Source organism: Bolinopsis microptera, chromosome 9 (assembly GCF_026151205.1).
Source record: "Bolinopsis microptera isolate Bmic1 chromosome 9, MBARI_Bmic_1.0, whole genome shotgun sequence".
Lineage (NCBI taxonomy): Eukaryota > Metazoa > Ctenophora > Tentaculata > Lobata > Bolinopsidae > Bolinopsis > Bolinopsis microptera.
Genome location: NC_087080.1, coordinates 10,363,724 through 10,375,998, shown reverse-complemented (window position 1 = coordinate 10,375,998; position 12,275 = coordinate 10,363,724). Strand labels below are relative to the sequence as shown.

The window sequence follows — 12,275 nt, the reverse complement described above, 5'->3', positions numbered from 1 at the left end:
ATCCATCTTACGTCAAAAGCAAGTCAAAGTGCATGGTCCAACACTGCAGTCTTTAAGATAAACGGAAGATGTCTGGCGTTTGAGCAGAATCAAAGCTTAAATTTGGATCAAATTATGTGGAAATAAATTTTCAATTGCTTTGACTCTACTCCGCCACTTCATTTTTTATCAAGTTTAACGTCATGCTTGCAAAAACTGCGTTATAATCAGAGGTTATAAGTTCTGAGCATATTCAGCTGCGTGAGCTTCATGGTTAACTTGCCTCGTGGTTACGACACACAGCACACACCTTAAACTGTATAGCATTGCCTACAATACAACAATCAAGCGATGCAATTTATGTACCTGGTCCAAACCGCGTGGGTCGACAACTCATATAGGATATTGATCACATCAACCATGCCACCCGGGCACGTGGAGGTTTTATTAGACAATGTATCTGAAATGTCCTCGAAAAGTAGACACAATTCATTGGCATTTGGTCACGCTATATAGGGGGGGGGCCAATGGCATAAATGGAGAAAATGGAGAATTACTCATAGGTTTTTCCATTTTCTCCATAGAAATAGTCTCCATTTTATGCCATTTTATGCCATTGAAAACCTGAAAAATTTAGAATTTCGAGAAAAATTATTTAAAAAAAAGATATTTTCGGCCAATAATGAACAGAGTATCATGAAACATGGAGAAAAGTGGTTTTCAGAAAAAATTTGAAAAATGTTGACTTAGAAATTTTCGGTCCGAGTCGTTCTCGAGACGTACCTCCTGTATCGGGAGCTCCCGATTCCGAGCTCGTGTTGCAAAGGGGAGGCCTGCCTTCCGAGATCGCATTACCTCGAGTCCAAAATTGTGTATCGAGGGGAAGGTGTGGACTTCGAAAAACCGAAAAAATATTTTCGGCAAATAATGAACAGGGTAGTGCTACCCGGTCATGAAACGTGGAGAAAAGCGGTTTTCAGAAAAAATTTGAAAAATTTTGACGGAAAAAATATTTTCGGCTTATAATGAACAAGGTAGCATGAAACGTGGAGAAAAGTGTTTTTCAGAAAAACTTTGAAAAATTTTGACTTAGAAAATTGCCTCTCGGTACACAATTTTGGACTCGAGGCTTCCCCCTGGTAATGCGATCTCGGAAGGCAGGCCTCCCCTTTGCAACACGAGCTCGGAATCGGGAGCTCTCGATACGAGAGGTACGTATCGAGAATGACTCGGGCCGAAAATTTTCTAAGTCAAAATTTTTCAAAGTTTTTCTAAAAACCACTTTTCTCCACGTTTCATGCTACCCTCTTCATTATTAGCCGAAAATATTTTTTTAGTTTTTCGGTTTATCGAAGTCTGCACCTACCCCTCGATACACAAATTTGGACTCGAGGCTTCCCCCTGGTAATGCGATCTCGGAAGGCAGGCCTCCCCTTTGCAGTGCGAACTTGTTTCGACTGTCGAGGATGTAGGTCTCACTTCTCAGTGCCTATTACTCTCCCCGGGGGGGGGGTACCAATGGCATAAATGGCATAATGGAGAATTGGCCAATAAAAATTTCCATTTATGCCATAAAACGTATGCCATTTATGCCATTTTTGATATAATACATTTCTATTTTCTTTATTTGTCATATGAATCTTTAACAATCATTCCAAGCGTTATAAAGCATGAAACATGTCTCTTATTCAAGTACTAATAATAATTTGCGAATTTAAAGTCAAATATGAAGACCTAAATTCATGGCATAAATGGAGAATTGGCCAATAAAAATTTCCATTTATGCCATAAAACGTATGCCATTTATGCCATTTTATGCCATTGGTACCCCCCCCCCCCCCTCTCCCCTATTACTCACTCCTGCTGTAGCCTGTAGAAATAACTTTACACTAGGCTTGAGTAATTATGAGTTTGCCTGAAGTGTGCCTCTACTAACCTAGTATAAGCATCTAGTAGCCTACTATGAGCTTTCATAAGCTTGTTACGCCCCTAGTAAGCGTAAATAAACATGTTAGGATGTCCAATTTAGGTGTTAAATGGTGTTAAAGATGAAATTTCGAAGACAAAATTCATGGCATAAAATGGAGAAAATGGAGAATTACTCATGGGTTTTTCCATTTTCTCCATAGAAAAAGTCTCCATTTTATGCCATTTTATGCCATTTTATGCCATTGGCCCCCCCCCCCCCCCCGCTATATAGTGGTCACTGAAAGTTATTGGGCGGGGGAGTTATTGCCACTAGCAATTTATTATGAGAATGGTGAAGGGAGAAATTACAAAGAACTAGTGAGTAGTGGCATTTTCCGCAATTTTCGACATTGGTGGAAATTAGATCTAACTTTTTCGACAAACTACAAAAAGCCCAAAATTCGATGACGAATATAGCGACGAGGCCCCCCCCCCCCCCCCACAAACTTTGCTTGGGTACTGGGTTCCAGTCTTGAACGTTAGAATGATCCTCCTCTCGTGGTCATCACTTGTGATTTAATGAGAACTATATACTTATATAAAAGGGATCGAAGGATCAACCTAACGCATCACGTACCGTCACGTGGTTAGATTCTTGATCATCATTGGCTGCCAATATTGGACTGGATAGAATCTAATCAAAGATAGCATGGTTCAGCATTGTTTCAAATGAAAATGTTCCTTCCAGAATGATCGGTCGAATAAAACGCTGAGCTTTTATTTTTATCAGCCGTATTTTATTGACCGGTTATAATACCTTCCGGGAATTATATCCACTAAAACTCGTGGACACTGAGAGCTGATAATTTGCAGATATATCCCGCAAGGGAAGCGAAGGTATTATCAGCATACCTTAGACTCAGACTGGCTAGCGGCAAGTTTCAAAACAAATAACACCATGTGCATGGCGTTCTATATATAGTGTGTAATATATATATTACACACTTTATAAAAACTTTGACGATGCAGTACAGCAAGATATTATGTCATTTTTTTTTATCTAGACACTTATTTTACTTCGGTGTATTCCAACAGCCACAATGTTACACAAGTGCAACCAGCCAATTACAGGAAGCCGAAGGATCTTTTTGGCCAGTGACGGTTAAGGTAGTGTGTACCATACTTTCTTCGTCCGAGACTTTGCTGCAATGTGCAGCTCCTCATTTAACCCTCACACCCGATTTCTCGAGTATTCGGCTGAGTAGACCGGGGGGCTGCATAGACCACTCATGATCCTTAGCTGAACGTCGACGACGCTCACCCCACGACCAGGCAGTCAGTGGGTTTCGAACTCGCAACCTAACGATTGTAAGACAGGCGTTCTAACCAACTGCGCTACCTGGCCGCTTAAAATCATAGTTGTTGAGTGCCAATGGATCTATCAAAATAGGTTTCTCAGTAGACCAAACAGATAGTTGTTTCTGTAGATAGGATCCGACAACAAGAGTGCTTGTGTGTGAATTCTGACTATATTGTATCATGCGCACGTATCACATTACACCCTTTCCAATCGGAACCGGAATGTATTATAATACATAATACCTTGGCTTTTTCGTGCCCACGCGTTCCCTCCAGCAAGCTGTCGGGAATTATCGCGCTCAGCACTCAAAAGCCAAGGTATATATTATATTATATATCTAATTTATCCTTTTAACAAAATCCTAGAATTATTGAACTGTTGATTTTATGATCGCCGGAAACACCAAACACGGTCAACTTTAAAAAATAGAAAATTCGGCCTTCAAAAACCCCGTTCCTGTTACAATCTTCATTATCATCCAACACTTACCTACCTTCATTTCTTATTTCAGTGATAAGTTTGTACAACGAGCAGCTTAAAACAGTTCAGAACATCTTGGGGCGGGCAATGTTGAACAACATTGACGATTTTAGACGAAACGCCAACATGTTGATTGGGATTACCGTGACTGCACTCATTTTTATTGCCTTGGTTGAGCCTTTTCTTTTCTGGGCTAATATAAGTAAGTATTATTTCATTACTTAGTTGTTGTTGAATATATTTGTTTACCCATTCCCCAAGAACCAAAATTATTCAAGAATATAATGGCTCCTTGATCGAGCAACCAGTGCATATAAGCGACCAGTTCATCGGTAGTAGTTCATCGGTTATATTTCAAATAATTGGATTTGCGTTTACGTTATCAAATAACGATATTTTTGATCTAAATTTAGGTCACACCATTCATACTTCACCCATGAAATCAAATAACTTCGTGGACATGTTGACCATAATTGTGGCGTGAACTTGTCTTATAGTTATATGTTTAAACTTTTAAACTATCTCCTCCGGGTCATAACATGTCATTACAGGAATAATTAACAAACAGTCGTTAGGGTATTTATTGAGATATTTAGCTTTATATTGCCTGATAAACGAAATGACCAGTTGCAAGAGACTGTTCACTTACTATAATAGAAGTCTAAACAAAAATAAAAATACTCAAAACTGAGCAAAAATATCTACTATAAGTAAACTGAACGATAAATGATATTCCACACAAAGCATGAAATTGTGCTGTATATGACTGGTGATTTCGCTCTGGGAATCAGGGTCAGTAGCTCAATTGGTAGAGCAAGGCACGCGAAATGTCGAGGTTCTGGGATCATTCCCCAGTTGTCTCTAGTTTTTCAGAATTAATTATCACCTATAGACAGCATGAGAGTAGGCCCTGCCATCTCGAAGTGATAAACTGAACGACTATAATAAATCTTATAATTTTGATGTTTTTACTTGTTAAAAAATATGTGTCGATGGTTACCAGCTCAGTCGGAAATTGAAACTTTTTTGGTCGTTATTGAGCTTTAAAAGCAACAGATAAAATTATTTCTAATTATTTGACGATATTTTGGATTTTTGAACCTCCCTCCCTACCCAGGTACTAGTTGTTAAATTTCATAAATTTGTTGGGGCTTTTAAAACATTGTTTAAAGTGTGACGTAAACGACTGAGAATTGGTAGACTTTGTCCGCTTTGATATTAGATTTGACAGCTAGTATGAGGTGGGGTCAATCTTCATTAAATAATGGAGCGAGGAAGGAGCTACTAAATGTGCGCAAGACACCAATTTGTAGTTATATCCGACCTTTAAGGCAACACAATTTTACGCTTTAAACCATATTACGTGAACTCAAGAAAATGTTGTTTACTCCCAATTTGTCTTCTCTAATATTTGATTTTACCATAGTTGGGGAGGTGACATAATGTTTCTTTATTTAAAAGTCGAGCAAAGAGCAGCTCAACTAGTGATGCAGAATGTCTGTAATTTGGAAACATTACCTTTTTATACGTTTGATGATTGATTAAAGCCACAAAAAGGTCGAGCCATGCAGACCAGAGATAGACCAGAAATAAACCAAAAATATACCGAAAATATACTAAAAATGTATCAAAAAGCTGAGCAATATTTAATGAGCACTGTCCTAACATAGTCGGATACTGTTATATCTGTGCTATTCTCTCAAATAACAATATTACTTGCTGTAAACGACAGCAAGTTTTTCCTGTATTTATGTTGAACAGTACTACGTTTAATCAGTCATCATTGTTTCCGATGAGGCAGAATTCTGGCAGTGTAACACGTTATCAGCACAGAATAAGAACATTATCATTGCAACAGCACATATCATATCAGTATCAGTTTATTGCAGACAGAAAACGTGATTTATTACAGTTGAAGGACAGTTTATTTCATAAAGTGGACCATTCTACTTTCATCAGTATTGCTACTATTTGCGAGGAACACCAGCGTTATGTTAAGCAGCATTATAAGGACCGTTTACAGAAGAAGTTTTCTTGGTTGTTGGAGAAATACTACCCTCCTACTCCTCCTCCTCCTCCATCCACTACTCAACCTGCTGACGACAGAGTCACTACTCTCAACATCGACAGTGTCTCCGAGCAGCAGAAGTCAGTTTTAGCTCTCGGACCTAACTTCGCCGTGTCTCCGCGAATTGACCAGTCATTCAAGGATAAAGTTGCCGTTGATATCGCTCAGTGTGTGTTTAAGATCAGACACAAACACGTACACGCTATCACTCAACGTGCCAACTCAGACACTAGTGCGGAAGTTAGTGCCCCGATTGAGCCCACCGAGGAGTCGAGTTCCAGCAAAGTGAGGAGATTGTGTCCCTTTCCCTCACCATTCACCAGTACACCTGACCCCACTCACCCGGTTTTAGAGGACAAGCTGGCACAGTTTAACCGCTTTGTACAGGACCTCGTGACTAACACCAACCCACAGGATAACCTCACTCGTTTTCAGAAAGATGGTTTACGCTCCCTTCTGACAGACAGGACGTTACACGTGTCGGTATCAGACAAGTGCGGTGAGTTTGTGGTGACAACTAAGGACACACATCGGCATCTAACAGAGAATCACCTCCAGGAGACAGCTGTGTACCAGCGTGTGCTTCCCACGAGAAAAATCAACGGTAAAACTGTCTCAGTAGCGGAACCCACCTCTCAACAGCTCACACAGCTCATCAAGAAGAAGACGGAGAACCTGGTGAAGGAGTCGAATAACCTGTGGAAGAAGATCTCATCACAGCGGAACCTTGACGACGACTACAAACGACGGATCAGAGTTCCTGACCATGTCAGCCTCCCAGTCATGTACGTCCAAATCAAGACCCACAAGAACCCTCCGGAGAGCTTCCGCTCGACGATCCCTCTTGAGCAGGTTAAGGTTAGACCCATCATCAGCTGCGTGGACTCACCTACAGAGAGACTCAGTTGGCTAGTGACGACCATTCTTAAACCTCTCCTTAATGAGGTGCCTAGTCACCTGAGTAATTTAATCCAGCACATAGAGATGCTCCGCCAGATCTCTCAGGAACAGCTTGCCAGGAGAAAGTTCTTTGCCGCGGATATTTCAGCTTTATACACTAACATAAACGTACAGGGCTGTATAGACGATGTCATTGAGCTAGCTACAGAGCACCGAGACAGTTTGGACCTGATGGGACTCAGCCTGACAGACATTCATGAGATCCTACTACACATCCTTACCAACTCTTTCTTTGTGTATAACAGGACTCTCTGGCTACAGCAGGATGGTCTGTTCATGGGTTTGAGGCCAGGGCCCTTCTGTGCCATCATTAGAGTGTACAAGTTCGAGAAGAACTCTATCTACACCGATCGACACTACCTATCGGTATACTTATCGAACTTCTACAAACGCTACATAGATGATGCTGCCAGTACTGCAGAGACGAAAGAAGAAGCCCTTGCTCTGGTTCAACAGATTGCAGACCAAGATCCGGACAAAAAGTTGAAGTGGGAGGTCGACTTTCCAGAACAACAGGACGATTTTATCCCCTTCCTGAACACTGAGGTCCGGATCGAGCCAAACGGTAAATTAACCAGCAGATTGTACCGCAAGCCGCAACAAAAGGATATTACCCTGCACAACAACTCTTGCCATCCTGAGTCTGTTAAGATTAATACAGTGAAGAACCTATATAGCGAGGCTTGCCGTATCTCATCTGGCCCAGCGGAAAAGGAGCACTCTCTCAGACTCCTTGATGATCTATTACAGAAAAACGGGTACCAGAACCCAAGACGTTATTGTAACAGTAGTAATTCTAACAGGCGTCAGAGTGTTGAGGATGATTCCAGGACAGTTCTTAATTTAGATTTTATTTCGGACAGTACTAGCAATAAGATTAGAAATTATGTAAAGCAGAACAATTTACCTATTAAAGTAAACTTTAAACCTACTTCGAAATTGAGAAATATTTTATGTAGTAACAGACCGTATGATAAACGTGTGTGCAGTATTAATTCATGTAAAATTTGTCCTTTGATAGTTTGTAATAAAGATTGTGAAGTGAAGAATGTTGTATATAAGATTAAGTGTAAATTATGTGACCAGCTGTACGTTGGAGAAACCAGTAGGAAAGTACATGCTCGTGTAGGAGAACACTTACGTTACGCTACCTACCCTGCTACCCCTTCTAATGTTAGTCAAGCTTTTGCCATACATTATTCGAGCTGTCATGAGGGGTTAAATCCCAGTTTAGAAGTAGATATTTTAAGAATTGAGCCCAATACTGTCAGAAGAAAGATTTTCGAAGCGATGTTTATTATTAATCTGAACCCTACAATTAACAAGAGAGAAAAACTGGATACTATTAAACGTTTTATCATAGCTAGTACTGAAGAATTTTAGATATTTTAGTTTCATTCCCTTTTTATTGCATACAGTTTCAGTTTTCTAGCAGTAGTAATTTTTAATGTTTTTTCACATCTCGCTCACAATCAGTAACCACTCACTATAATTTCACTCACATTGTGTATACACCATCTCACATGTATTGTATCTTTTACCTTATCATCTGTTATCACTTACATCTTATCATCTGTTATCACTGTACATGTCATTCCATCACACGATCACAATCACGTACTTGCTGTTTAGACTTAGTGGATGTTTTAAGTTTATTGAATAGCAGATCGAGTAGTGGTGTATATATATAGATTTTGATTCTAATTTTAGTCGAGTATTTGAACAATTTGTTGTCGTTTAGCCATTTTTGATTAATAAATTTTATGAGACAGTTTTCTCACATATTTACCAATTTTGTCAGCATGAATAAGAAGTTGTTACTTTGAAACGTCGTTTATCCTAACAGTGCAATATCATTTGTCGCAAATCAGAATAATCAGAAACTATTTGGAAAACCCAAAAACTGTCTAATATTACTAACGATACCTATAACTTGGGGCTCATCTGATGAATGAAGACGGCTGTGATAAATGAGTAGAGTTCCATACTTTCTACAAAGTTACCTTTCTGAAGCATTGTATGGTCATAGATTTTAGGATAAAAAAGAATGTGAGTAATTCCAGTTTCTTAGAGTTAGAACCCTAGGTTTTTTATAAGACGAAGATAAATCACTAATATAAAAGTTTATCAAATATGTATTATATACTAGGTATTAATATAGTAAGGTACTCATTTTGTGCTGCTAAACCTTCGAATTAAAATTAGAATTGTTGTGATAAATATTCCGCCCATCTAGTTTGACTTTACTGTGGGGAAATGAATCTTACCAAGATTTAAACATCCTGATTAAAATTGCATAAAGTCGCCAGTAGTGGTAAATTTCACAACCCCCAATATTTGCAGATAAAACGTACTCGTTGGTAAAAGTTCAGACTCAAAACACGGTTCAGCTGACGAAGCTAACAGAGGTTTTAAGCAGAGAAAAACAGCGCTCAGATGATTTGATTTACAAGTTGGTGCCAGCTGATATAGCTAAGAAACTGAAGAATCACATCACAGTTACACCTGAGATATTCGACTCTGTGTCAGGTATGGATGAGAGCTTTTGTCGGCCATTTTCAAGCCTACTTACTTCTCATGTAGGTGTATCTAATGATATCATTAGGGGGTTGGGACCGGGGGGGGGGGGGGGGGGCGAGAGTGTTGTCTTAGTTAAATTTTAAAAAGCAAATACCTCTTCTCTCTAACACCCCATTTTTCAGTTTTATACGCGGATATCGTTAACTTTACCCTGATCTCCAGCTACCACTCAGCCACAGAAGTCGTGAATCTTCTCAACTATCTATTCTGTTTAATCGACAAGCTCACGGACAAATATGACGCTTTTAAGGTACCATAATATGTTTCCCTAGACTTTCTCTAATTTCAACCACATATTTTGTAAGGTACCATAATGTGTTTCCCTAGACTTTCTCTAATTTCAACCACATAGTTTTGTAGATCATTCGCTATAAATATAATATCACCTTCAAATATAATATACACCTTCAAATTCTTAAGGTGGATATCAAGGATATCATAGCTCGAAATGCAGCTAAAATATACAATACAGCTTGAGCTAATTCTAATATTAAATATAGTTATTTTAGAGCAAATAGATATGAACGCTTGGAAGGTCAAAATAACATATGACTAAAAATGTTTTTACCCATTTTAGAGAGCTAGAAGGGTCAGTATGCACTATGCCATCGTTAACAATCCCCCAGAAATAACTGAATTCCAGATAAAATACTTCGCTGTTAAAACTGTTAAAAAAAACTGCTGCGACCATTAAATTTAATAGCACTTTAGGTATTATAGCCGTACAAATTGTCGTGGTTGTGTGTTTGAAATTGATCACGCATGCAAATACGTTTGTGCTTCACAGAACAATCTCGATCACCAGATAGCTACACGTGCACGTGGGTCACATTGTGCACGTGCACGTGGACCACATTATGCACGTGCACGTGCCTATTAATATTGCCACTTACTGACCCTAAGGACAACAGGCTGACACGGTGGGAGACGCCTACGTGGCAGTCACAGGTCTCCCGACCTGTGGCAGTAAAGCAACCAGTGAGAGTGTTACCAACATTGCTCACCTGGCACTCGACATGCTCGGACAGATTCAGAACCTGGACCACGAAAATGAGTCTATGTGTGAGGTAAGTCTGGTTATTTAAAATTTTTTATTCATTTGATTTTTTTAAATCTGGTCACTATTTAACTGTTAAACCCTAGTTCAGCATGTCCATGAGCTTTCTAACATGATATAATTATAAAGGAAGTGTTTAAGCTTCAATTTTACAGTACTTTGCAGATCCCAAGATGGTTAACTGGTTGATGGTATAATGAGCCATGAAATAGTCATGACCTTGATCAAATATTGCTCGACAACCGCAATTAATCAAAAGGAAACACTTGATAAAAAAGTCATGAATATTCTTGTTAAATGTAAAGGTGGTGCTTTAAAGTTCATGAAATAGGTAACGAAAACCAGACGGTAGTTTCGCTGTTTGCTGGTACTCGAGTCTCAGGTAGTTTGTCAAAAGAATGATAGGGAAGTTAAAGAACCACCCCGTATATAATCTCTGTAAATTGAGAAATGATTTTGGAGCATGTACAGAGGAAGTCAAGTACTAATTTATCAAAAAGAATTCGCACTGCAATAATTTGAACATATTTGCAAACCACAAGGCGTTCCAATTCCCCATTCACCATTGTCCATTTAACCAGTCTGAATATATCTATTAAACCTAGAATCTGAACAGTACATGTTCCAGAACTATAATATAAGGCAGAACTACAAAGCGTCGTCATAAAACATATGACTAGCATTTTATTAAAACACTTTTAATTCCAGTTCTGCTTCCGTGGCGTTTGATCTGAAATTCACATATATATTCAGACTAATAATAATGAAACTGCTGAAAGAATTGCTATGTTACCTGGGCAGTGGGCAAGGCAAATTCAGTACTAGAATTGACTTCTTTATCGGAGATTACGTGAAGACTGGAGGGCTTACAGTTCATGTAATGTCCGCCCAAATTAAAGTCCAGTTACCATGTAGTGTACGTCAAAAAAACATTTGCGTCCCTTATCATGTCCGTACATACAATGTCTGCTAAAAGGAGGTTTGTGATGATGCTAATATTCAGACCAATTAAGTAAACCAATCACACTATTAGTATTTATATCTCGTAGGTGAAGCTCAGAATTGGGTTGGCAACAGGACCAGTGTCTGTGGGTATGATAGGGATGAAGATTCCTAAATACTGTGTGTTTGGAGAGACGGTTAACCTCGCGACCGCTATGGAGGAAAGAAGTCAAGGTAATATCAATAAAACATTTTGATAAATTAATATCCTTTACTGTTGCCGGTTAGTTGCAAACTGAAACAGCAAAATTTAGTTTTTCTGATAAAATCAACCAATTGGAACGTTTGACGCTGTTTTAACTTTCATGCAAGAGGGCTGCAATTTGTTATTTCATACTATACACCAGTTGCGAATCTTTCGTTAACCAAGCTGATAACCTCCTGCACGAGCGTCCTGATTTGTATGGCACCCCGCAAAGTCATGTGACACGTGTTCAACTCCGGTCAGAGTGTGCACTTCGCGTGCACGAAAGGGATATGAAACGTGTAGCAACTTAAAGGGTCACGGTCATAACCTTAAGGCTTGACCTTTATCATCCAAAAAGTGTGCACGATTAACAATTTTTGTTGTTGATTTATCGTACAGTTTGGAGGAAGGGAAAATAGTTCGGTACCTAGATTGGGACTAATACTATTACGGTATTACGGTAAATCGGGCTTTTGAGTCCCGCGCCGTTGGATCACATCACACATATTATCTCCCCTATATAGTATATATTATGTATATACATTTCAGCTATGAGGATATTGATAACGAACTACACGAGGAATTTTCTGGCGGACACGGGAATCTTCGAGACACTCTTCAGGGGGCAGTTTAAGATAGTAAGTCGGTCATCTCAGTACAAAATAAACATCTCCGTTCAGCTAGCTATCATATG

At 39.1% G+C, this 12,275-nt stretch overlaps 1 protein-coding gene across 1 annotated transcript in view; it reads left to right on the top strand.

The window, feature by feature from the left end:
* The window catches only part of LOC134821388 (uncharacterized), a 39,226-nt gene that overhangs the window by 25,546 nt on the left and 1,405 nt on the right, over positions 1–12,275 (top strand). Inside the window, exons 13-18 of the mRNA XM_063832130.1 lie at positions 3,759–3,929; positions 9,099–9,284; positions 9,458–9,585; positions 10,247–10,402; positions 11,442–11,568; positions 12,131–12,219. Of these exons, the coding sequence (XP_063688200.1) occupies positions 3,759–3,929; positions 9,099–9,284; positions 9,458–9,585; positions 10,247–10,402; positions 11,442–11,568; positions 12,131–12,219 (857 nt within the window). The remainder of the gene's footprint in view (positions 1–3,758; positions 3,930–9,098; positions 9,285–9,457; positions 9,586–10,246; positions 10,403–11,441; positions 11,569–12,130; positions 12,220–12,275) is intronic.